This window comes from Pempheris klunzingeri, chromosome 21, assembly GCF_042242105.1.
Source record: "Pempheris klunzingeri isolate RE-2024b chromosome 21, fPemKlu1.hap1, whole genome shotgun sequence".
Classification (NCBI taxonomy): Eukaryota; Metazoa; Chordata; class Actinopteri; order Acropomatiformes; family Pempheridae; genus Pempheris; species Pempheris klunzingeri.
The window spans coordinates 3,897,873-3,925,644 of NC_092032.1; the positions used below are offsets into that span (position 1 = coordinate 3,897,873).

At 42.8% G+C, this 27,772-nt stretch overlaps 1 protein-coding gene across 1 annotated transcript in view; it reads right to left on the minus strand.

Annotated features, from left to right (window-relative positions):
- The window catches only part of kcnh2b (potassium voltage-gated channel, subfamily H (eag-related), member 2b), a 197,199-nt gene that overhangs the window by 163,708 nt on the left and 5,719 nt on the right, over positions 1-27,772 (minus strand). Inside the window, exon 2 of the mRNA XM_070852586.1 lies at positions 13,442-13,672. Coding sequence (XP_070708687.1) covers positions 13,442-13,672 — 231 coding nt within the window. The remainder of the gene's footprint in view (positions 1-13,441; positions 13,673-27,772) is intronic.

A 27,772-nucleotide genomic window follows, 5' to 3' on the forward strand; every position in this document is an offset into this window, starting at 1 on the left:
ATGGACGCAGCTACATCAGGGGGACTGTGTAGACCTCCGGGAGCACGACATGGAAGATGTCACTGTGATCAAAATTGTCAAGCCATGGTTGACAGTCAGGCCAGAGTACCGACCTGTCTCTCAAGAGCGCCACTATAATACCCAAGCCCAAAAAACCAAATCCAACTTGTATGAATGACTACCGCCTGGTTGCTCTGACCCCAGTATCCATGAGATGTTTCGAACGACTGGTCATGCAACATCTCAAGTCGTGCCTGTACGCCAACCTCGATCCCCTACAATTTTCTTCCAGAGAAAAGTAGTCTACAGAGGACCTCATATCCACCCTACTCCATCTCACTCTGACTCACTTGGAAGGGAAAAAAAAACCTACACCAGGATCCTGCTATTTAATTTTAGCTCGGCATTTAACAGAATCTTGCCAAAGTACCTTCTGAAGAAGCTGTAACTATTGGAAATAGATGCAAACGCCTGCAACTGGATCCGATCCTAGACTTCCTGTCACAGCACCGGCAGACAGTCAGACAGAGTTGGCAGCACCACCTCCACTACAGTGAGCACAGATATAAGGGTATGTACTGAGTGCCACTGTTGACATGACTGATCTGTACAGTTACACACAAACCACATCCTGAAGATCACCTACGACAGGCAGGTCAGCTGAGAGAGAGAAACTCCACAGCAGAGAGGATCATCGGTGCCTCTCTTCCATCTCTGACGGACGTCGACAACCATTGCAGCATCACGAGCGATCACTCCCATCCCTCTCATTCCCTAAACCACAGCATACAAATAGTGAGAATAGGAGAAACACTGCCCCCCATTTTTTTTGTAGCAGGTGGCTGATTTCCACATGTTGCACCGTTAAGGATACTTTTTAGAATTTAGATTTCAGGCATTAGATGATACGGCGGTACCTCAGGTCTAGCAGTAGCCAAATGATTCTATGGGAAATTCCAATAATGGTTGCAAGCTGCTATAGTAACCATCCCTCCGATAGCACGTCTGCCTTTACATAAGTGCTATCACATTTTGGGTACTCTAAACACAAAATAGATTCAAAATAGAACTAAAATGATCATAACACACCTGTTGCAGCATGAAAAAGCACAACACGGACACACTCAGCACACTGAAAGTTCACTCAGCCTATTTAGGACTAAAAATATTCTTCCGGTTCTTCAATTACATGAATCAAAACACAAGCAAAGCTAGCGCTGCTTTGATCTGCCCTTTTCAGAGGGATGCAACACAGATATGCAACACAGCATAGAATGATCAAAGCAGGTCTGCACATACACAGATGAGCATGTACATCTCCTTCCCTCTTTGGTGTGTTTGGTGTGTCACTGGAAATGCGTTAGAAAAAGAGAGAGGGAGAGAGGAAGAGGGGAAGCCTTGACTTGTGAGCCCTGCCTCTCAGTCATCAAGGGGGTCTCAAAGAGAGATTTTGAGAGGAATTGCAGGATGAGCATTTCATTTTTTATTTTCTCTCTGTGCTTTCCACATAGCCTCTTATGCACATAAACACACGTGTACATGAGTGTGTTGATCTGCACATACAAACTGAAACAGTGCATAAAAAGCATGCACACTTCAGACACACACACACGTGAAAGCACACATGACACATACCTTTTCATTTGTATAGCCAATTTCAATTTCTGTCTTTTGTTTAATATGAATTCTCAATTTACCCTTCTTACTCTGCCCTAATGCCTTATCCTCTCTGCATTTGGCAGCGTGAGGGAGTAATGGCTACTGAAAAGGCTTGGCCATTAGAGCATTTGCGGTATGAAGGAGAATGAAATACATCTGATGAATATTAGGACTTGCACTGCATGGCTGGAGATGATTGACAGGCCCTGTGCCACGCAGGCAAATGAAGTAATAAAGAGAGAAAGAGTGGACCCGCTCTACCAATTTACCATATTACTATCTCTAACATGGCTTCCAGTAAAATCCAGAATAGAGTTTAAAATCCTTCTCCTCACCTACAAGGTTCTTAATGTTCAGGCTCCTTCGTATCTTAAAGAACTCATAGTACCGTACTACCCCACTAGAGCACTGTGCTCCCAGACTGCAGGCCTACTGGTGGTTCCTAAAGTCCTCTAAAATAGTGATGGAGCCAGAGCTTTCAGCTATCAGGCTCCTCTCCTGTGGAATCTCCTTCCAGTTTAGTTCAGGGGGCAGAAGAGTAGACTAAAAACCTTCCTTTTTCATAAAGCCAATAGTTTAGGGCTTGGACCAGCCCCTAGTTATGCTGCTATAGGCTCAGACTGCCAGGGGACTCCCACGATGCACTGGACTCCTCTCTCCTCCTCTTCCTCTCCATCCTGATGCTTCATGTCTCTTTAATGTCTGTTACTAACTTTGTATCTTCCCCGGAGCCTTTCTGTGCTTTTCTCATCTCTCAGGTTCCTGTGGATCCTGGTCCTGGTTCTCCTGCTGTGGTTCTCAGGTTCCTGTGGATCCTGGTCCTGGTTCTCCTGCTGTGGTTCTCAGGCTCCTGTGGATCCTGGTCCTGGTTCTCCTGCTGTGGTTCTCAGGCTCCTGTGGATCCTGGTCCTGGTTCTCCTGCTGTGGTTCTCAGGTTCCTGTGGATCCTGGTCCTGGTTCTCCTGCTGTGGTTCTCAGGTTCCTGTGGATCCTGGTCCTGGTTCTCCTGCTGTGGTTCTCAGGCTCCTGTGGATCCTGGTCCTGGTTCTCCTGCTGTGGTTCTCAGGCTCCTGTGGATCCTGGTCCTGGTTATCCTGCTGTGGTTCTCAGGCTCCTGTGGATCCTGGTCCTGGTTCTCCTGCTGTGGTTCTCAGGCTCCTGTGGATCCTGGTCCTGGTTATCCTGCTGTGGTTCTCAGGTTCCTGTGGATCCTGGTCCTGGTTCTCCTGCTGTGGTTCTCAGGCTCCTGTGGATCCTGGTCCTGGTTATCCTGCTGTGGTTCTCAGGCTCCTGTGGATCCTGGTCCTGGTTCTCCTGCTGTGGTTCTCAGGCTCCTGTGGATCCTGGTCCTGGTTCTCCTGCTGTGGTTCTCAGGCTCCTGTGGATCCTGGTCCTGGTTCTCCTGCTGTGGTTCTCAGGTTCCTGTGGATCCTGGTCCTGGTTCTCCTGCTGTGGTTCTCAGGCTCCTGTGGATCCTGGTCCTGGTTATCCTGCTGTGGTTCTCAGGCTCCTGTGGATCCTGGTCCTGGTTATCCTGCTGTGGTTCTCAGGTTCCTGTGGATCCTGGTCCTGGTTCTCCTGCTGTGGTTCTCAGGCTCCTGTGGATCCTGGTGCTGGTTCTCCTGCTGTGGTTCTCAGGTTCCTGTGGATCCTGGTCCTGGTTCTCCTGCTGTGGTTCTCAGGCTCCTGTGGATCCTGGTCCTGGTTCTCCTGCTGTGGTTCTCAGGTTCCTGTGGATCCTGGTCCTGGTTCTCTGGCTTCATGAACCACTGCTGCTGAATGTCGGCCACCACCACTTTTTACTGATATTATCATTGTTCATATATTAACTATGGTCATGTTTTTCACTGTTACCATATTGCTCATTGTTAATCATATTCCTATTGTCAGTACTATAGTTGTGCCTCCTAGCTGAGCTGAACAGCTCTTTTACTTTAATGAGATGCAATCCAATCAGAAATAAGTTAAATTAAATGGAAAATAAATTAGAGATCTTAGAGCTTAGAGCTCAGAGATCTCTCACATCTTCCAGTGGAGCTCTTTAAACAAGTCCTTGTTATATGACTCACTTGTTCTGTGTCTTAATGGCCATAGCACAGGAGTGTCATCAAGAAACAAACGCCTTTGCAAACTGAGCAGGTTCAAGTGCTGTTGCATGTTATATCAGGTCGGTCATGGTGTTGCAGTTTGAATCTGACATCAGGATACAAAGGCAGGTTTCTGTATCCAGGCCGGCAAGAAGCAAATATGTGCATAATCAGAAGGTATATCTGTAACCACAGTATGTACAGTAAGGTAGATGATATTCGAAGTTAAAGCTTATTTGACCAGTTTTATTTCTTGTTTGGATCCATTGTTGTAGAACAGGCTTGGACTGCGGCACAGATATGGACAAGAAAGCAAGATGGACGAGCGCTGCGTAGGCTAACAAGACCATAAGGGGAGGAGGCAGACTCACTGCACCAATTAACACCGTGTCACAACATCCATCTATCACCCTGTCTGTCAGTATGTGTGTAGGTGTGTGGGAACAACACGGTGGCCTGGTGGACGATCTCGTGTGTCACATCACAAATTATTTTTCAGGTCTTTTATGTACTTTTTGTAGTTCACCTACATGGCACACCACCTACCACATCTACTAGGATGTACTGCTATATGAAAAGGTAAGATGATTTCAAATAAAGACGTAGGATAGCAACAAAAGGTAATGAAGTCATTCAAACTGATGAATGAATCCACCAGAAAAGTAAGACAGAGGATCAAGCATCTTACTCAAACAAACAAAAGTTTTTCACTTAGTTTACATGTAAGATGGATTTTGTGTTGATTTGGCTTACGTGTTAAACATAATAGCTACAATCTGCAGCATTAGACATTCATAAAATACTCATGGTGGTTCAAATGGGCCCAATGTTTAGTAAAATTAGCAACCAAGCAATTTTTTTTTATTATTTATGACTCGTTCCATCATTTCGAGACAGAAACACATTTTGAGTTTTTTATATGTGTCTAAAGAGGAAAGCCTCAGCTTTATGGCAACATTATCTTTCTACTTCAGATAGTTTATGAGATATGCTCTTCCTAATGTCAATGCTCATGAAACCTTGTTTTTGAGGAAAAAGGGCACTGAATACAATAATCAAATATTTAGCCATTATCCAAATGAAGTGATGATTCACAGATTTCTTAGTCACAAGTGATACCCCACATTTGGAAACACGTGCACAAATGTGTATGTGCAAGTTGTCCTGTGCACGTGCCTAGGGTAACGCCCCTAATTATACCCATGTAAATCCTTTGTTTTTGTGTATTTTAAATATGGACTATTGTATGGAATATTACATTTTACATTCATTATATTTGTTTTGCTATATTTAAAATGATTTCATAAGATTCATATCTCTTACAGATGCTCATAAGCTAGCCTGCACACACAAACATTATAAGCTTCCTATAACACTGGTAATGGTAATGGTCTGTATTTGTACAGCGCCTTTCTAGTCATTTCGACTACTCACAGTGCTTTTACATGTCATCCTCACTCACCCGGGAAAAGTTGTAGCAGACTATTCTTTCATATACATTCTCACACTGAAGCAGAAGGCTCAGGAGCAAGTTGGGGTTCAGTGTCTTGCCCAAGGACACTTCAACATGCGGATTTGGAGAAGCCAGGGATCGAAGGTCACTAAGTACTGAAAATGCTTGTCAAGAAGCGAATGAAAAAGACTGCAGCAGTCATGAAAAGTGACATTTCGTGTTGAATTTGGAGAGACGGCCTGTAATATTACTTGTGTCGTGTCTGTATTTATTTATTTATATTTAGAGTGGGAGAAGTCAGGAAAAATCATTCTTAGGACCAAGAAATATGATGATTGAACTCAAATTCAAATAGTCTCCACATTATTTAAGCAAGAACAGGCCACATATACAATAACACGTGTCACGCGTGTGTTGGTTGTTTTTCAGGCACATTGCAGCGACATGCAACAAGCACAGAGTGAAACAGACTGTGGTTCGCTTAGCATATTTTAGAGCTCGGCATTTAACGCCAAATCAGGTCAGCTTGGTCGGATTTCTCACATCATAGTGCTGGATTGAGTCAAACTTGAGTGAAAAACTAATTATGAAAACATAGTGATTAGGAAGTAGCATCTGTGATCAGTGACTTGTAGATTATGGTGCATGAAAACAAATTCCCTCCATAATAATCTAAGTTTCCCAGTATATCAGAGTATATCAGCCTCAACTGAATACTGCTGTGTATTTAGCATGGATATTGACTCCAAGTAACACAAACACAAAAATACACACAGTAACTCAAAGAATTACCTCACATTACCCAGAGCATGTGTTATCGTTGATGCCCACATCAATTTGTCAATCTTTGGCCTCTATTTCGAGTGCATTTGTATATGTGTGTGTTTGAGCATGCAGAGCAGCCCGGTACAGCACAGTGGGTGACTAATGAGGCGGACACACGATGCAGTGCTATCACACTTCGACGTGTCATGATTCATTATTTGGGTGTCATCAAAAAAAGGGAGGAAGATACACAATAATACATACAGACACACACTGTACCCACACTGTGAGCTCAGCACACGTGGTTACACTGCCGGAGCAGAGCAGGAGTGATCTGCAATTTGATCATGATGCTCCTCAATTTGGTGTTTTGTGATCTAATTCAGACTATTACTTTACACAAACGTCCCCGTCCCAGCGAAAGGTTTTCTGTTACCTGGTAAAACATAGTCAGTTAAGATGTATAGTGTGTAGCGCTGCTGCTGTTGGTCTGAATCCAGCTTCCTACTTGTCACTTTAACCCTCGCTCTCTGTCTCTCTTTCCCTCTCATCTCCCTCGTCCTCTATCCTGTTACACCACGTACCAAGGTGCAAGTCCACGTTCTTATTCTGCTTATTTGTGCTGAAACACACAAAAAGCTCTCTCTCATCTCTGGAGATGGACACCTCTCCCTTCAGTTCAAAAACCTAATGCAACCTGTTGTGTGGGCGACAGCTGACAGCATTAGTCGCATGTGTTGTGTGTGTGTGTGTAGCACGAGGGAGGATCGTCCATGGCAGCCATCGGCGTACAATAACCTTTCCATAAAGGCTGCAGGTCTCTAAGTGCTTTGCTTAGCTACCGCTGCTAGGCAATCAAGATTCCCCCCAGTCACACAGCCTGCTCCTCTGGGCTCGCTGCATTATCACAGCACAATGCTGTTTGGACACTAACGTTGTCTCATAGAAACCTGCAAGTCCTCAAGACCAACGACACACTCAAGACCGTCTTTTCATCATGCCTGGGGTTGTTATCACACTCACACTAGCTGGAAAAAAATTACTGTTTATATCTGCAACTGGGGTGCAGATGATGCTTCCTTTAGGATTTTGAGCTTTTATGGCAGAAAACTGCTAGCCGGTTCTGTTTGAGTGCAACAGGTCACTTGTACCCAGACAGTCTATGATTTAATTCAGGGGCATAAAGGAACATTTTAAGACACAAACCCCATAAAAACTTTCAGCCATGGATCCCAAAAAATCCTATATCATAGAATTATATTAATGCTCAACTATTGTGCATTAGGGATTTACTATATGTTCAAAGCTAATGTCCAGTGCCAACGCAGGAAGTGACATTCACAGAGCACAGCTGTTGAGGAAATGTGCTACGTTGAAGCTGATTTTATAAAGCAGAGATAAAGAACACTGTTGACACAGCTCCCTGTTATCCAGGGAACAGACATAACATGGCTCCGTCATTACAGCCATGATGCGGAGGCACAGACACAAATTTGAACCAATCTTTGTTTGCGTGATGAAGCTCTGATACAGCAGCTTCAGGGGCTTCCCAGGTAAGCAAGGACTGACCCTAAAGCCACTGGGATCTAATCTTTATCTCCTTCAAATGAAGCTGAAATTCTCCCCTTGACTTGAGCATCACACCTAAGTGGCTCTTTTTCAACGAGGAAACAGCAGTAATAGACTGTGTTTTAGTGTGTTGTCCAATAAGAGGTAGATGCTCTAGGCATTCAGAGCTTCCACAACAGATGGCAGGGAAACATGGGAAAGAAATGAGAAGCAGTGTTCATAGTACAGCTGACTGAAAGGCATAACTGCTCATGGATGTGTATGGGATCAGACGTGACGCCCGACCGCTGGACAGCTCACATTAACACACCCATAATGTGGCATTTCAGCATAAAGGCTCCATCTGTCTGTCCTTCCCCCTGACCTCTGTCTGCCAAACAGTTTTACTGGTCAAAGTACTCTAAGTTTGATTATGAGCAATAATTAAAACATCACGCTTGGTTGTCTCGCATCGTCTAAACAATTGTTTCAACATACTTACTTTTACTTGAGCAGGATGTCAGTGAACACAATCTACTGTGCTGTAAAACAAGTACACACACGCAGTGATGTGTTGGACGAGACACTTTTGCCTTTATTTTAAGTATACCACCTGTCTGTGTGTGTGTTTTCTCACATCTCAGGGTTGAGTCTGACCACGTATGTCTCGAGCTCAATACTGACGATAATTTAAAAAGGCAGGAGTAAAAGATGCTGTGGTTTGAGAGGAGATACTGAGTTTTAAGTTCCTGGCAACACAAACAGAAAAAACACTAATTTCATTTCACTCAAAGATTGATGCTCACTCTGTGTGGATTTAAGGGGCAGATTACATCATCCAGAAGAGAAAACCCAGTTAAAAATCTTCTGGATTCTGAAGTCTTAACTATACCATTAGAGAGAGGAACTGTTAAACAGGCTACTCTTGAAATAGTGACACCAGCCACGTCCTTGAATCGATCCAAGTTCATGATGACCGTCTGTCTTCATAGCTCCTTGACACAGACATTATCTGTGTTCTCTTGTTTTCATAATTAGTCTCTGAGTCTGAGCAACTAGAGCCAAGAGGAAAGTAAGGTGAGAGAGATATGGGTGTAGAGTGAAAGAGTAAGAATAAAGGGCAACACCTATCCAGTTAAAACAGTTTCTTAACTCAAAGACCCTCTTTAGCTCCCCCCTAGTCACCGCCATGTTTCCCTGTGAAGGCCAAAAGCAAAACCATGCAGTTGTGACGTTCAACCGATGAGGAGCTTCAAAGCTTTACGGCCAACACTTCAGCTGGAGCCCGTTCTGTACCACAACTTCTGCGCGCTCGTCGTATGTAGGCATGTGTGTGTGTTTCCTATCGCAGCTTACCTAGAGAGCATGATTGATTAAACTGGTGAGCAATCGGAGTAGGACAATTGAGCGTGAGAGCGAGAAGGGAGATCCATCATCGTGAAGGCTCATGCCTAAGCTTGGCACTAGATAAATGAGCTCAGATGAAGTGTGTGTGTGTATGTGTATATGTGTGTGTGTGTGTGTGTGCCATGAGTTGATGCATGTGTGCTCAGTAATCTCTCTGTACGCATGAATGTGTGGGTCATGGCTACACAGTCCCACCGTTCCCAGTAAAACACGCACACCTGTAAACTCACTGCTTGAAGGGCTAGTGTTCCTTTGCCTTCTTTGCCTGTGCGAGGCTGGGGGACAAGAGGAGGTGGCATAGTGTTTCCTCCCTGTCTGCATTATGGATGAGACGAGTCCTCGGTGTTCGATCAGCACCTCTCTGATGGCTTGAAGGTGGCCCACTGGGGTTACCTAAGACTTTGTGTTTGTGTCTCTGTGAGCTTCAGTGTGTATGACGATGACTGAGAAGAGGAGTCACCAGGGTCACACCTGCCCATACACACAGATGACAAATACACTCCCTGGAGCTAATTTTTCATTCATTCATGATCATTTATTGAGGACAAATCAATAGAGAGTTTATAAGCAACAAAATGCTTTGGGTCAGCACGAAGACCAAAGAAGTTTGATGTATGTATGTATGTATGTATCATTTAAGTAAGACATGGTCAACACATCCTCTTCCAAATCCTTGTATTTACAGGCCACAACATATCCCTCTTTAGATGTACTAGACTGTTAAAATCATATATATATATTATGAATTAATTATAATATAAATAATCAAAATGAATATTAATAATATAAAACATGTGACATGAGTGGAGATGAGTACAGTGGAGGAGGAGTCCCGAAACCCAAATTTTTTTCTCCAGTCAAAACAGTGTTCCTTTGTTACCATGACAACCTGATGAGGCCCTCTCTACAAACTCCATGGCAACATGACAAACACAACTCCCCATTCATAGAGAGGGGTAAGCATGGAGTATATGTGAAGTGTGTGTGCGCTTGTTTATAGACTCTCGTGTACTGTCAGCTGAGCTTAGTCATATCGGCCCAGCAGATAACAGCTTATAACTCTCTCTATAACACTCTCTCTCAGCGCCCATTACTGCGTTACCACAGACATGAGGAGGACACAGTATTGTTGGGTTTTAGGCATTCTGTAGTCACTAGATACCACTGAGAGAACGAAAGCCAACGTAAGGTCATTTTAACCAGGCGGGCTGGAAACACAATATTAAACCGTCAATAAGAATGTTGAAAATTGATGAAAATACATATGGTACATGTAAATGTCCCTGGGAGTTTATTCTAATCCAGACTTTTGGTTTTCTTAACTTTTATTTCACCAAAAGTAGGCTGTCTATTTCCACTTGTGTTCCAGTGAAGTTCCAGTGAGAGCTGTCCTGTGTGATCACTGGAGCAACTGTAAATTTTACTCCCACCCACAATCCAATACACAGGTCCCTGGCCAGACAGGGCAGATGCTGAAAGCTGGCTGCCAACAGGAAAGATGCCATTAGCTTGTCTGCAATACGAGTAAATCACACTTATGTGATTGTCATGGCAACCTGCAGGGAACATATGATGGCAGAGTCGTGTTTATTGCCTTTGGGATGCTCTTGAGAAAAGAACTTGATCCGCTTCTGCTCCAGGGGAGCTGTTAGGGCTGAATACTAAGTTTGTTTGACACCGATATAAATTGTAGAACACTAATACATACTCAGTTGAATCTCGGTGGATAAAGGTCAAAGAAAGAAATATGACTGCGTCAAACAGTCAGAGAAGAATCTCCAAGGCTTTGGGAAGAGCTGAGCTAAGTGTCCAGGAGCTGTAATCACATTTGTTCGTTAAATGTTTGTGACTTTGTGTGTGCTGTGCCAGGCTCATCTCCCCTCACTGTCCTGTTGTTACCCCCAATGGTTCTTTTTTAAAGATATCTGATCATTTCCTTCCTAAAGCTACAAGCTACACTTAATACGGTAATTTCGCTTTTGTCTTTAATGGCACGCCATATTCAACACACTGCACTGTGCGTGCCAATAGAGTCTTCACAGCTACCAGCCGGCACGGGCCTGACACTCAATAAATGCAATAAATGTTGTTTCCAAATCCTTTAACTATGTGTTGTTAGCATGGTGGACTCTTGTTAACATATCCAACAGGACAGATATGATAACACCTCTGTGATTCTATATATAGGGTTGTAGCTTTTCACGAGACACTTGTATTGTAGATCACTCTGTGTGTGTATGTGTGTGTGTGTGTGTGTGTGTGTGTGTGTGTGTGTGTCCCCACATCCCCAGTATATATAAACAGTGGAAAGTGAAATGTGGAGAGGAGAGGGCTGAGTTGGCAAAGCAAACCTCAGAGGTATCGCTTAAGGAGAGATGGCTGACTCCATCTCTCTGTGTTTCTTCCTCTCTCTTTTACAGGATTACATGAGAGGCACTCTGTCTGACGGACTCAGCTCGGTTCAGTAGACTTTACTGGTATGACAGTCAGTGTTTATGTTGCTAAATCACATGAGGAAGACAATGTCAGTGAGTGAAATCAGCAAAAAAAAAAATAATGAGACCAGCTACACAAGTTGCTAATAAATAGGTAGTATTGATAAAATCAAGAAAACAGTAAAAACTACAATAAAAAAAAGAACACTTGCTGTGTAGTGTGTGTGTGTGTGTGTGTGTGTGTGTGTGTGCTCCACCCCACCCATCTCTCCCTCTCTCCGTCTCTCTCCTCCGTACTGGTTTTTCCTCACTTTTCAGAGCTATGCTGTTTTCCTGCTTCTTAGTAATCTTGCCCTCATTTCCCCCTCAGTTTGATTTAAGCCTTTTCCTCTCTCTCTCTGTCCCTCCTCCTCCCTCCTCTCTCTCTCTCTCTCTCTCTCTCTCTCTCTCTCTCTCTCCTCCTGCTGCTCTGGTGTCTGTCCACAGGTGGAAAATGTCCACAAGATGCTTTGGCCATAGCCCAGGCTGTTGCTGGCCTTATTACCATGGCAGCTCTTTATCACCATGGAAGCCGTCTATCATTGCAGCGACCAGAGTCTTGTTACCTGGTCCTGGTCCAGTTGGTACGTTTGCAGACAAAAACACGCTCTTGCCACTGGGGAGAATTCTCTGAGGGCTTCCCCCATTTTCTTCCCCTCTACACTGCACCTAACCATTCAGTGAGCCATTGAAAACACTGCTATTTCATGAGAATATTACAAAACCGCTGTAACTTCAAGGCCACTTCTATGTTGATGTGCAGACTCAGCTGTTATCTAAGCACACACAGATTAGTCTTCTGTTAATAACATCTGAAAACAAACCAAGACATCTAGCTCTAATCTGGCACAAAAAAGTTGCAAGAGACAAAAAATAGAGCATGGACTTATGTGTAAACAGTAGTCAGGTCTCACATGTTACAGCTCACACATAGGCACGGACTGGCGTGTGCCCAATACTCTGTACATGCCACACAGGAAGATACTGAAGCCGCTTGAGAACAAAACCATTCAAACACCTAAACATTTCACATACACTCAAGCACACTCAAATATAGCAATACTTTCCTTCCCAATCCATGCAAACTCACATAGCAACTAACATGGCATTTACTTTCCCGACTTTCTGGCTCCAAACACAGAGTGTACCCAAACTGACCTCCTTTTTGGTGTAGTTTGTATAACTACATCACAACAACGCGCACACGTTCCGTACCTAACATGTGTGAACACTGTGCCATCTTGACACAGCAGAGGGATGTCTTCTTCCCCCGAAATCCCACCAGGGACGTCTGCGCCGCGTTCTGGCAGCGGTCCGGTTTTGCTCCGTCCTCAGTGCGGTTGTAAAACCCACCAGTGTTTCAGAAGCGCTTCAGACGCGGGGGTGTTTTGCCTGGCTGATTGGTTGACTTGCTCAGACTCCAAACAAGCTGTATTTCTTATTTTGTCTGTTTAAATGTCTTTCTTGTGTGTGTGCCTGCAAACAGCAGCTAAAGTCAAAGTGAGAGTATTTTTTCCACGTCCAAGACAAAACTCTTGTCATACATGGTGTGAAAAACCCCTCTGCCCAATTAATGTCTGGCCTGGTGACAGCCATTCTAAAGTAATATTGAGGTGGTGGTGGAATATACAATTGAAAGTATGCACTGGGGCTTTTATTTTGAAAACTTACCAGATTCTCTTTGCTGTTTGTTTGTCAGACTTCCTGCTCGCCCCATCTGTTCTGTGCTGCTTGACGCAGTTTGGACGCAGCCAGCATCGAAAATAGAAGTGGCACAAATCTTGAGCCCTGCGGAGCGCCGAGCTTCTGCTGGGTTGCTTCTGAGACTAGGTGCTTGCTCCCAGTGGGTTTTGAAGCGTTGACTAGAGAGGGGGCGATAAGGTCCAGCAGCCATGCCGCTGACAGAACACGACGCAGACGGCGGCGGTGGGATTTAACCGTTATACACCCCATAAACAAGTCAACAGGCAGAAAAGCTCTGCACACATCTTCTCCTAAGCCTATACCAACATGTTTCAAATCACTCTAGCAAAGTTTGATTTTCCTACCATCTTTGCGGTAGAGGTTGATTTCCACTTTCCTCTCCTCTGACCCAAGCAGGGCCTGGGCCATCTGGGCGATAGCCAGTCGCTTGGTGTCGGGGCCGTACAGGAAGTTACACGTGCAAGGCTTCTGCATGATCTCAGCACGAGAGTAGCCACACATGTGGCAGAAGCCATCATTGCAGAAGATGATGGCGCAGTTCTCCACTCTTGCATTGGCTATGACGAACTTACGACCTGTGGATGAAATGGAAAAGTTTACTGAGTTTTCAAGTTTTCACTGAGGCAGGAACACGACCACCCAATTATAGCTACTAATGGGGGTGCGACAAAGGACAAGAGACAAATACACAAATTACTGCACTGAAAAAACTAAATTAATATTGTATAACGAGTCTTTCAGGGGAAATGTGTCATTAGGGTTTACCCTTGGTCAAAACTGGATGTAATTGCATGAAAATTAATTCCTCACTAAACATCATAATAGGCAAAACATTATTTTTTCTCTTGCCGATCTTGTACAGTGCTAATGCTATGATACCAAGGGACCAATTCACTGTGACCAACAATATTTTCCTGAAACAAACAACACACTTCCCTTAGTCTTTGCAGGAGTCAGTTTTGTCTAATTTGCATACTCTGCTGGAAGTGTTGATAAATGTACACACAGCATATGAGATGTCCACCAAAGAGGCTGCTGTCTAAAATATGTCTTTCACTTTTCCTTTGCACCGCACATGCCATTCTGACCCATGTACCAACAATGGCATATACAGTATGTACTTCATTATGCACCCCATAATCAGGGAATATGAAAAAACAAGACTCCTGCATGATGGCTGATTAACTTTCAAACAGATTGTTCAAAAAAGCATCAACACTGAATTAAATACGCTGTAGTGGAGCTCCAGAAAGACAATCTTGGAGATGTTTACAAGTCATACAACTCTTCTGATGTGAAAAATCATATGTTTTCAGAGGGCTAAAGGTAGGCCTCTTTACCAGGTAAATTAATTGCTGAGGAAGAGTGGAATACTCACATTTTAAAACCACAATCCATTTAAAAGCCAACAAATGCAAGTAGTCAAAGGCGGCTTTAACCTACAGCAGTATTTCGGTCACTGATGTGGGTTATGAGAATAAAATGGAGAATAATGTCATGAAAACAGCAGATTGACTTGTCATTGCAGGAAACTTCAGGTGCAATCAATGATTTTAATTATGTCAGCACTCCAATTAGCCTCACCAGTTCCAGGGTCAGCCAACTGTGTGGCTTGCTAGAACACCTTAATGGATTGGAGCCAGCATTCATTGAAGTTAATAGTAATACATGCTTTTCCTGCTGGAGTGGTCCAATGATCTGCTGTCAAAAGGATCTTACAGAGGAAAGGAGAGTCAAGACATTACAGTCATTTCGTTTTATTAAGTTGTGTATTTCCAGAGAACGCTGAGCCCTGTTAGTGAGGACAGCTAACATTAAGTGCCCATTAAAGACAGCAAATATCACTTGCTCCTTATCTAATAGGACATTAACTAATTTCCAAAGCTAATGTAGCTACGCAGAGAAGCTGTTCAGTTCTTTATTTACACAATTGCATTCAGCAACCGTGTCCCCTTTTCAGCCACCTGCTCCACACGTCAGGAACACAGACTGTATGTGAAGATAATATTGTTACTATACACAGTCTGAGGTTCGACCAGTGTTCACAATGTGTCATATCCTTCAAAATAAGAGCCACACTTTCTAAATAAAATGAAAGTAATACAATACAATTATGGAATGAATAAAAGTGGAAAACTATATATTGTCGAGTGCACCAGACCAAAAATATAAGCCATTTAGAAATGTACTTAATGTACTGCTTACTGTGTGAAGTCATTTTACTGTCAATGGTCTGCTATGGCTAGAGCTGTATTCTGTGTTTAAGTCCTCTTTAATGCCAACTTAGAAGTGTTTATAATTGCGGTCAGTGTGTAAACCGCAGCTTTAACCTCGGTATCTCTGTCTCCCACAAAGTCCTGATGCGTGTCTCTCTGAACCACTTACTGTAGAAGGAGCCATTTAGCTCCATGGCCTCTGTTCAATATCAGTGGATGATCTGAATGCACTGCTGAATGCACAGGTGCTGTAATGTCCCCACACACACACACATACACACACACTTTACACTCTGTACTTCCTTGCTACATAATCAAGTCTCCGGGTTGTGCAAGGTGAGTGTCATGTGTGTCTCGTGGGAGCACATACAAACAACATAAATGCGTGCATTTGCATGAGGCCTCTGTGGACGTGTGGTTGTGTTTGTGCTGCATCGAGGTTGCCAGGTTGATATGGCCTGCACTAAAGAGCTTCAAGCCTCTGAAGAGCTCCAATGTTCCCAATGTTACTTTCGCTCAGCACTTGGCCCCACTGTGAGGAACACCGCACTCATAAATAGTCATATGGGTGGTTAGAGGGAGGGAGAAAAAGACTGACACAAAGGGGTGGGTGAAGTGAGAGGCAGCAGGAGGGCTGGATGAGGATGAATAAACAGAGAGAAATGGGAAGGTTGGATAGAAAAGCTTTGGGGGGCGGAAAGAATGACAGAAAAACAGGAGCTATATTGAGATTTGGAGAAAAAGATAAGGCGTGGCAGGGATAGAGGAGTAGTGATCTGTCCAGGGAGGGAAGACACGAGCAGAATCTGAGACTGTGGTGAAAAATTGTCATTTGAATAAATGCATTAGGAAATGAATATAAATGCACCATTTAGGTTACCTTACAGAGTCATAAATAATGGCCAACCTGCATTGAGAAGATGGATAGCAGAGAGAATGCCAAGCAGAACAAGCAGCACAAAAAACTGGGCGAATGCTGTGCCTTTATCTTTCCTTATAGGCTAGGTGTATCACTCCTGGATTTTGTTCCAGGATAGCCAATATAATATAATAATAACATAACAATGCAGCAATAAATCGAACCGTACAGCTTCAGTGTGACTGCAGGTGCAAGCTGAATGCAAGCTCTGAGCATGGCTCCACGTGAGAAAGTATGGAGGCCAAGCTACATATGAAGCTCACCTCATCATCCAGCAGATATTCAACTCTTTCACAGTGTAAAAAAAACAAGCCACTTCAAAAAAATAAATAAATCTCTGTAGTGGCAGCACAACTCAGTAAATATTAATAGTAATTTTGAAAAGAATGTATAATATAGGTGAGAGATTTGAGCGTTGGGGGAGATTTAGAATTTCTGCTCAACTCCGTCTGGTTCTGTCTGCTGAAGTTTTCAACAAAGACCACTCAGAGGGTCTGCAAACACATTTGAAAGCCACTAACAAGGCCACATTTCGAACAAGACGTGGCCATTATAATGAGAGCAATCTCTTTAAGACAAAGAAGTTTTTCAGTAGAAGATTGCTTATGGGGAGCGTTCATCCCCAGAGGAGCTTTTGTCTTGGATATAGGACAGAGTCATGACCATTAGACCATTTTTAGGTGACATAAATAACTTCAGCCACAAGATTATTGTTGTAATGAACAAGCCATGCCTTACAGGTCCTTATAGCACCCCACTTGTCAAAAAACTCTGTAACGTTTTGTAATTTACATTCCATGCCGAGAGATCCTCAAAAAGGCTGTCAGTCAGAAGTCTTCCTCAAGGACTTGCGGCTGTGAAAAGGGAGGAGCACCTCATTGGTTCCTGTAATTGCTTCTTGTTTAGTATGTCAGACTCCAGACCTTGATCACAAGTTCCCTAAAACACAAAGCCTAGGAAACGGGCTTTAAAATGTTGGTGAAAGGTAAAGGATAATCCGCGTATTTTTGTTCCTGGCGTCCAAAAAATGATTAAATTAACAGTCTGAAAATGAGAATAATTACACAGTCAAGTTTGACGTGAATATTTGCAGTTGATCTTCGTTTAAGTGTGCTGTCATTGTATACATACTAGAAATCTGAAACATCATAAACCCCCATAAATGTGAGAGTAGCTGCATACTTCAGAATTCTTTGTAGGTTCATCTCTACTAGCGACCCCCCTTGCACGATTGTTCATTGTTTTCAAAATGTCAGCTGATACATTGTTGTTTTAAGAATATTGATTATAGCAGTTTTAAGCTTAACTATCTCCCAAGAGAAATCTTTGGTCCTCAAGCTCAACCACAGTGGGCCAAATGATCAAACCTCCTCGGCGTCGGTCACTTCGGCGGACCTCATGAGAAACATCTTCTCTGGAATTAAAGGTTGTTTCCTTCAGGTGACCAAAATCAGCTCCTCAATCACTTCAGTGAGGAAAGGCAGTAAGACAAGAAGATGTATGTATGCATCTGAGTTCAATTTGAGTGAAAATCACAAAATAGTGTAATTTCTTCGGTTTAATCTCGACAGCAGGTCCTATGAACCTAAATTAATGTGTCTCCACGCGTGTTTTCCTTTGATCCAGCGAATAGAAGAAGACTTCTGGCCAGGGCAAGACTTTAGAAAAAGGTAATGCATCATACATCGCCTTCATGAATGAATGTATGAAGGAATGAAAATTTAAAACACAACCTACATAGTAGGGGAAATTGTCTTGCTAAAGTGTTCTTGATTAGACTTGATTATGACGATACGGCCCCTGAACAGGAATGATCCTTTAGGAGGGAGGAGGGTAGATACTCATTATAACGTAAATGATGGCTCAGAGGCAGTCCAGAGGTGATGCGAAGCCATTCCCCCTGTGAGCCAGTGATTTCTAAGTCGTTGTGTAACTGCTGTGAAGGCAGCAGACTACGGCGCTCAAATATCACAGGCGGAAAAGAAATATTAAAAAAGAATTCTGAGACTCTTGCGTCTGAGTCGAGCTCTTCGTGCAGGGAGGGACTGTTCAACCACTGTTGTTATCATTACGTTGGGATGAGTTTGGAGGCTGCAGCTAAATGATTTCTGGAAATGATTGGAAAGATTTGTTACTGTATCAGCTGCTTAGCCATAACGTGGAGGAGTATTTCATTGCTGTATTGATGTAGTGCACTTTTGTCTGTGTGAGTGAGTGTGGCCAAGGGTGTTGTGTGTGTGTGTGTGTGTGTGTGTGTGTGTTCTCAGCAACATGTACACATACAGAATTTGTAAAAGAACAGATGATGGTGCATCAAACGCAGACAGGAGGGGGCAGAATAAGAGAGAAAAGACTCAACACAGACGCAACACGGTGTGACCTTGTGTTAAAAATGCAAAGACACAGCATGTACCTTGCTGGCTGATAAATGAAAGGCTTCTAATCAAGAGAGCAGACAAAACACCCTCAGTCAGCATGCTGGTGAGGATCAGTACTCAAAGACCGGCCTACATTCATACAAAAGCCTAAACCAGTACGTACACATCGTCAAACTGTGAACAAACAGGCGTATAGAGGCAGAATAAAAACACAAATATGTAGAAGGGATTGATATTAGTCAGCATTTTCTCATCAGAGAAAAGGATGATCCTCATCAGGGTGGTAGTTCACACACTTTACCTAAACCTAACCAAGTTATTTTGGTTATATACTCTACCCACTCGTATCATTTTTATAAAAGGTTATTTGTGAAGGTGAACAAAACAATGATGATGTAGGAACAAACGTGATGTAGGTCACATATTAAAGAGTATAATACATAGCTTGTGCTTGTCCTCCAGAAAGCCTTAACCACTATGGTTAAGGTTCAGTTGTGTCTAAACACAAAAAACGGTTTGGTTAGGGTCTAGGACATACCGTGTAAGCGTTTGGGTCAAAATGACTTGCACCTTTTCCTTCTTCCATTTTTCAAAGATTTCAATTAAAAAATAAAACCTGAGTTGTAATCAAACATAGTTTTCCTTTAAAACCATCAATGCCTCCAAAAAAACATGTGACTTCACACCTGACAGAGGTCTACATTACATCCATCAAGTCTAGTATCCATTCTTTAACCGCAGTGATGCTCTGAAAAGGCTTCACAGAACCTAAATTCCTGTCAGCAAAACCAGAGTTTTCCCATTTCATTTTCCTCCCCTAAAGCACCTATCAATCAAAGTCATGCTACAGGAATCAAAACTGACTCGGACCATTTTCCAACATAAAGTGAGCATCCATCAACACAGTCCTACGCAATGAAAATGTCTTAGCGTCTCTCTGCCTGCTTTAAACACACTACTATTACACTCTCTCCCCTCTTCCTTTATAAAACAGACATATCATCCACGAAGGCTGCACGTCCTGTATTCAACAAGCCGTTCTCAGGGGAGACATAAACCAGTAAAAGGGGCTGTTCAGATATTCATGGAAACAGTGGAGATTGGTTGAGTGGCTGCGCTTGGTGGACTGCCTCCATGAATTAGCAGCAGCAGCAGCAGCAGCCCTCAGAGGGTCATAAAGCTTGATGGGTTTGTCTGGCTGCAATGAGCACTTGGTAATACAAAGGCAAAAAGGAGTGCGTGAGTGTGTGGTGTACGTTTCATTTTCCAGCCTTTGAGTAAGTTGGTCTTAAGATGAACTAAAAACAGAACAGTAGTTGCTTTTTACTCACTGTTTAATTGTTTTTTAACCCTCTAACGTCCTCACCAAGAAAAAAGCAAATTTATTCTTTATATATTTTATTTCCTTGAGGCACTAATTACAAAAATCAATGTTTTTTTATGAACAGACCCCACATTTTTTGAAATATTGGCCTCTACCAAACGGTTGAGATGTCGTAAGTAAAACATGTTTTCAATAAGCTATAGTGAGTCAAAATGTGCTGAGCAGAAGGTTAAAGGGTTAAAGAGCCCTTTGGATTGTGGGATAGCCTAGAAGATGAGCTATATTTATTTAGTGTGATGTTGTGACACACACACACACACATACACACATAAAGAGTAGATATAGTCTTGATGCAGACATAGTGTATGTTACCAGAGTTACCAGAATAAAATGTGAAACCAAAAAAAAAAGAGAAGGATGTGGAAACTCAAAAAAGAAAACCAGCTGAGATTAGAAGAATGTAAGAGAATGTTCAGGGATTAAAGCAGGGGTGTAAAAAGGAAGACAGGAGACAGCAGATAGAGTGTGAAAGCAGCTGCCTCAGTGTTTGTGCTGCTCAGCTGGGCATGAGGGACAACCAGCATTATTCTACCAGGGAAAGAGGCAGCACCGTGTTATTACACCACAGGTGTTCAGGGAGGCTAGCAGCCAAGATACAGCAATATTTGGAACCAGTGGTCAATGCGTTCAGATAAAACAGCAGAGATGGTGGGCAGCTATACTCACAGCGCCACTGCAACGTATTTCTATTTGGTTTGGAGCGCACTTTCCCCAGAGCTGCTGTTATGATGTCAGCTCGTGGACAGAAATGTTTCTGTCTTCAACTCGTGTTGACCCCTAGTGACCCACAGGTATCTAATGCTGTCATCCTACTCCACTGTCACGACAGCTAGTATGGAAGTGTGAATAGGAAAACAGCACCTATATCAATATTAAACCTATGAATGAAAGAATGAATTAAGATATAATAATAATAATAGTATACATAAATAGACAAACTATATAATGCAGTAATTAAAATATGAATCTATGAATTAAATTAATGACAATAGTACTATTATTATTAGATTTCATCCTGCTTATTTTTTACAATAATGGGTTTAATTCAGGTCATTATTATATTCCAGTGTTTTTATTCCATAGCGTCCATTTTTCACAATGCCATTTCCCCCAGTGACCATTTTATTTTTTAATACCTACAGTCTGTCTGTCAGTCAAGCAGATTAATGCACCACAAGCAAGGAAAGGAGAAAAAAAAAAAAACTTTTAACATTCACACAGGTAACGTGTTATTTTTTTTTCTTTCTACATTTAATACAAAAGCCAGCCCCCACACCCTCCAATATCAAGTGGTCATGTCAGAGGCAATCAAACAAAAAGCCCCCGCAGCCTCTGCTTTTGGTGACATCACTGACCACGTCTTGTTCTCTCTCTCTTTGTAATTTCGAATGAGCTTTTAAATTCAGAGAGGAGGGAGATGATGGAGACGCCTCTTAAAGACAAGCTGCTGCTGCTGCTCTGGTGGAGAAAACACTGGTTCTCATTCTCACTGACACACACACACACACACACACACACGTACACGTTCACATTCACACCATCACAAACTAAATTATTCACTAAGACCAGAGCTTGGGCGGCTCAGCAGTCTGCCAGTTTGTGTGTGTGTGTGTGTGCATGCGGCGTATTTGTATGTGTGTGAACAAGTGTGTATGCATGAGTGTGTGCATGTGCTTGGAATCTCCCTGAGTACACTGTGTAGGCGAATAAGGAGGGAAGCCCATGAGTTAAAAGCACAAGTCAACACACCGGCTCTGAGCCTGCTAGCTGCAGAGACAGAGAGATAAAGAGGGAGCGAGTGAGATTAACAACAAAGGGGAGAAAGAGAGAGAGAGAGAGAGATGGGGGGAAAGGCTAAAAGCAAGAGGAATGCTGAGAGAAAAGGAAAAACTAGAGAAAGAAGCAGATGTATGCAATCGGTTGGTTTTCAGTGACAGGCTGAGGAGGGTTTTTTTTTTTTTGTCTGTACCCATTTCTAACTGTGCAATTGCCATGGAAACTGAGGCTTTGACACATGTTTAATTCTCCAACAGAACCACTGCGACCTAACACTCACAATAAATTCAGGCTGAATGCAGGAACCTTTACATGCTACACTGTCTCTCACACCAGCCGGCCTATCAGTGTCCAGTTATCTCACAGTTATGTAGTGATCACAAATCAATAGCAGCCTACAATTATATATACACTGATATATAAAGTATAAGGAGCAATTGCAGTGTTTGTCGGTGGCTCTACTGGTAGAGTGAGTACCAATAAGGCTTATGGCCTAACTGTGGTCCTTTATAGTATGCCGTCCCTCCTCTCTTTCACCCATTTCCAGAACTTCCAGAATAGCCTTGTTGATTCTGCAGTTTATATTTTCCATCTTTGGTCAATCCATTTTTTCTTGATTTTCTACTCACTTGCTTCCCTCTATAGGATACCCGAGTGATTTTGTTGCTTGGATCTCTTAGACAAGCAGAAATGAACTTGTACTTATTTTGAATAACCGGATTCCATATTCTATTGATTGAGTCTATTGAATGAATTAATCATTTCTTATGAAAGATGAACAGGTTTTTTGAAACGTGATCTTTAATCTCGCTTTACCGAGTGCTCTTACAGGTTAGTCCGCCAGAATTGAGCGGTGGATGAAGATGAAGTCCACGTACAAGCTTTTTCCAGAGCTTTCAACTGTGTCTCACAGTTGACGGACAAGGCATAAAGTTACGAGGAAGTAACCTTTCCAGTCTGTTATAAGAAGAAGTATGTGACTGGCATGCAGCAGCTGTAAGCTCTGTTTAAAGATGTCAGGGCCATTTCACCAACGTAGTGGCCCCCACAGTTCTTGCTTGTGATGATGAACACAGCGCAATTTTTCCTTCTGACACCTTAAGATCTTTGGAGATCTTTGGAGAGCTTAAGGTGTGGAATGGGTTAGTGAATACCATTTAGCAGTGTCGATTCTAGCCTAAGCTGGGGCGGGATTCTTTGTATCATTATATCAAATAGAAATGATTGTGTTATATTGTTATTGTTGTAGAGCATCGTTTTCTCTCCTTCCACTCCACTGCCTTCAACTACAGCTGTATTTCTGCTGCCTCCATTGGTCTGAGTTATAAAGAGTTCCACAGAAATGATGACTAGGAATGACGGAGTCCATTGAGTCATACTGGATGAACTGTAAGGGGGTGTTTCCTACTCAATACTAGTACTTTCTTAGCAGCCACAAACTACTCTAAGATAAAGGGATGAGTCATCATTTCAAAGGAAACCCTTTGATATAATAGTACTAAAGTGGTATAAATATATTTGCTATTGGTGAGCATTCCCATGTTGCATGTAAGTGTGTTTTCACTTCTAGAGGGCAAATAATGCGGGGAGTTTAAAACTCTTCCGAGGGACCAAGTAAAAGTCTATGCGTACAATTCTATCTACCAGTACCCAGAGAACACAGTGATAGCGTGCATCACACAGTACCGCAAGATGTTAAGCTGTCAAGCATCCTGTCTGGTCCTCCTAATGACCCTGTCAGTCAAACGTTACTCCCTGCTCTCACACACGGACAGAGAAATAATTAGTCTAACATTTGTTTGGATTTGCAGAAATGTTACTGTTAAAAATAAAATCCTGCCACAGCACAAGTCTTTCAAAAACGTCCTCATATTTCCATCCTATTAGAGGAGCCGGCCAAAGCTCTGTTGGCAGGACAGCGTTGCTGGAGAAGTGCTGATGTCATCAGTGTGAGACAGCTGACAGCAGGATGGGGGGTCCTGTCAGGTTTTGACTGCCCAAGCATTTATTTTAGTCCACTTGGGGCTGCATTTTGGAGCCATTTCTAAAACACATTTTATTAATAAAAATCCCCACCAATATACTTTCATTTATTTACTGAAGAGAAAAGTGTTGACCAAAATACCTGCAAGCATATTGTCTTCTGAGTCAGCCACATCCTCGTGGGAGAGACAGACAGACAGATGAGACCAAGATCGACTTGTACCAGAATGATGGGAAGAGAAGAGCATGGAGAAGGGAAGGAACTGCTCAAGATCCAAAGCACACCACCTCATCGGTGAAGCATGGTGGTGGTGTAATGGCGTGGGCACGTATGGCTGCCAGTGGAACTTATATTTATTGATGATGTGACTGCTGACAAAAGCAGCCGGATGAATTCTGAAGTGTTTCGTCCAATATTCTCTGCTCACATTCAGCCAAATGCTTCAGAACTCATTGGACGGTGCTTCACGGTGCAGATGGACAATGACCCCAAGTGTACTGTGAAAGCAACCAAAGAGATTTTTTTTAAGGCAAAGAAGTGGAATGTTCTGCAATGGCCAAGTCAATCACCTGACCTGAATCCAAAATGCTCCAAGAACAAGCAGGAGCTGAAGACAGCTGCAGTAGAGGCCTGGCAGAGCATCACCAGGGATGAAACCCAGCGTCTGGTGATGTCTATGGGTTCGAGACCTCAGGCCGTCATTGACTGCAAAGGATTTGCAACCAAATATTAAAAGTGACAATTTGATTTATGATTATGTTGGTTTGTCCAATTACTTTTGGTCCCTTGAAAAGCTGGAGGGTGGAGTGTAGCGCAGTGGATAATTGCACATGCCATCGGCCTGGGGAACCCAGGTTTGACTCCCTCCCAGTCCCGGCTACCAAAAATGGGCGAGGGTTGCGTCAGGAAGGGCATCCGGTGTAAAAAACTAACGCCAAAATCTACAAGTGGATCATCTGCTGTGGCGACCCCGGAAGGGAGCAGCCAGAGCAAGGACAACAACAGTGTACAGAGCCAAAATGCTGGAAATTGTGTCAATGTCCAAATATTTATGGACCTGACTGTATGTTTCTAGTTGCCCATGGTTTGATGAAATGCTCAAAGGCAAGAATTGGTAGAAATATTCCTTTCTATAGTCTGCTGGTATCCCGCTCTGCTGGCATTCATGACTGAAATGAATTGAAGGCCTAATATACAGTGTGTATTTAAGAGCAGGCAGGCGGTGGGAAGAACTACTTCAGTGAATGTGCTGACAGAGCAGCTTTCATTTGAACGAATGGCCACTATGTTTGTATTCTTTAATCCGCTGTTACAGTAAACGCATTCATGAAATTTCTAGTGTAGGTTACTTTAAATCATTTGAATGGAAATAAAAAACATGGTCAGGAACAAATCCCATGCAAATGCAATCTGAAGGTCACCTGACCTGAAAGCTTGGATTCCCTGCCTCCCTACAGTTTGCAACTCAGTCATGCGATGTGGCACTTTTCAGAGAGTACACACCGGTCCAGTCCCCGTACAGGCGTTAAGAGTGATAATCCCATAATCACCGCAATCCTTAATGGGCTGTTTCACTCTGGAGGTGTCCCAGGCTACAGTGTGTACAGCGTCTCCCTCTGCCTTAACGAGGTTATGCAAATTTATGCAAATGAGGTTTAATCCCTGGGACGCTGGGGACTCTGGGGTCTTTAAGTCGGTTAGCTGGCCTTTTCTGTGCCACCACTCTGGGGGTGGCAGAGGAGTCACAGTAAATGTGAGAGGGAGAACTAGTTGGTGAGAAGGAAGCATAGAGACGAAGAGCGGATGAGAGAGGCGTGATCAAAACCTGCGGGGGGGGGTGGGGGGGGTCCTTGATGAATGGGAGGACGAGAGTGAAAGGGCAGCTGCCAAGAGATAAAGCAGTGACAAATAGAGGTATTGGCAAAGGGGTAAGAGGAGAAGGACAGGAGAACGTTAGGAGCTACCACAGCTGTGGATCCTGCAGGACAGGAGGTGAAGACAACAATGACAAGTCCATTATAATAAAGGCTAGTTGTTATTTTTAGTATGCTGTAACATTTTGGAACTTTTGTTTGTCTCCAGCTGGTGACCATCAAAGTCTTCACTTAAGCCCTGTTTGCATTGCTTGTGGTCTACCTGCGTCAGCCCCACACATCTGTGTTAGGGTGCTGCAGCACTGCATGGGTCACACTACTTTATAATTCATTCAAAGATCATGGTTGAGGCAAATTAACAACACGTCCCCGTTCTGAAATGATGGAATGGACTTTTCATTGACTCCCACAGTGAGTTTAGTTTCAAGAAAAGAACATAGTTTGGAATGAAGAGAATAAATTAGATGCCAACCAGATGGAAGTGGTACCTTTTTGGTTTATCGTGTTTTATTTATAGCAGACTTGTTCTTTATTGTTCTTAGCTTTTGTTTCAGGGAAGATGCTGCTCTGTTTCTTCACCTTACATCACAGTAATGAGTAACAGACATCCTTATCATTGAGCTCATGTCATCTTTTCATTGTGGCAAGAACAAAAAAAAACACAGCTGAGATGCAGCATTCGATACTTTAGTCCTTGGGGTACACGTTTTTTTTTTTTTCTTTTTTTAAAAAGCAGAGCCAATTAAAAGCTGATAATGTGGAGAGAGATGTAAGTCTCCCAGAGATGCTTTTAACATGTGTGCCGTGATCTGAGAAAACAGATCTTCGGCTACACAGGCACAAACATTCAGCTTTGACTTTGAGAGCACGGTTTGAGATGAAGTGTTTTTGAGAAAGCTGGTAACAGGGCATCTGTAGTTTTACTGACTGATGATGACTGAAATTACAAAGCAATGCGACATAGCCACTGCAATGGATTCACAATATTTTATAGGTCATAATAGGTCGAATTAATAACTTTGATCACTTAGAATATTGCAAGAGCAAAAAGCTTGCTGTGGCTAAGCTACATGCTTGAGGTTTTCACACTAGTCTCAGCTGTTACTTCAGATTTGACCCTGCAATCAGATGGATTGAAATGTGGCCTTTACCTGTGTGAAAAGACAGTCAATCAAAAGATTGTTGAAGCACACAGCCGTATCAAAGTGTCTTTCACACGAGGATAGAACTGCTGTGTGCTTCTGAGCTCCGGGTCTGTCTGATTTGAATAATAATCAGACCATCTAAAAATCCTCCAGAATGAAGTGTCCCGCGTTTTGGACAAAGTGTTCTCCCTTTGTTTACAACAGTCAAAATAAAGCACTGAAGATTGAATACTGCACCCAGCGTATGTGTTCATGAATCAGTTTTGACCAGAGGGTCACTGGTTCAAATTCCTGTAAGGAGCTGGGACAATGAGGGTGGTCACAGAGAAGGACAGCTGCTTTAACAGCTGCTGTCCGTTTGCTCTTGAGCAAGATACCAAACTTCCAGCTGCTCCTCCGCAACAGAGAAGTCGCAGCAGACAGAGTAGCTACTAACTAACTCAAGCAAGGACACCGTCCTGTTAGACTACGCCTCTGATGTTGCTCCCCTTCCCTTCCCCTGCATCCCTTTAATATTGCATGTTCTAATATACTGTTTGTGCATTCAACATTTAACATCCTGTTCTACGTGTTTTCTTGTGTTGTATATATGTTCTTGTTGTATAGAGTCAATTGTAATTTTGAATATTTAATATTTTTATTGCCAAGCACAGAACTGCACAATGTAGAGATGTGTTGAGTATGTAACAAATAAAAGTCCCTTTTAAAGGCTGTAGTTTTATCCGTAGACCCTCCACTGAAGCTGTTCTAAGGTTTTTAGGATCATTACATCCGTTTTCACAATCAGACCTATCTTAGATATGCAAGACAACACATTTTCTTTTTTTACTTTGTTGAACTAGTTAAAAAGTGTTAAAGTGAGGCTGTGCAACCTTTGCTGCAACTGTGGCTGCAATTCTTATTCCAGGTTTAAGGTCAAAGTGTTTATCAGTGGCCTGATTTTTGTGCTAGTTTCAATAAAATCATGTTTGTGTCGCCCACTGCAGCTGATACTGTTTG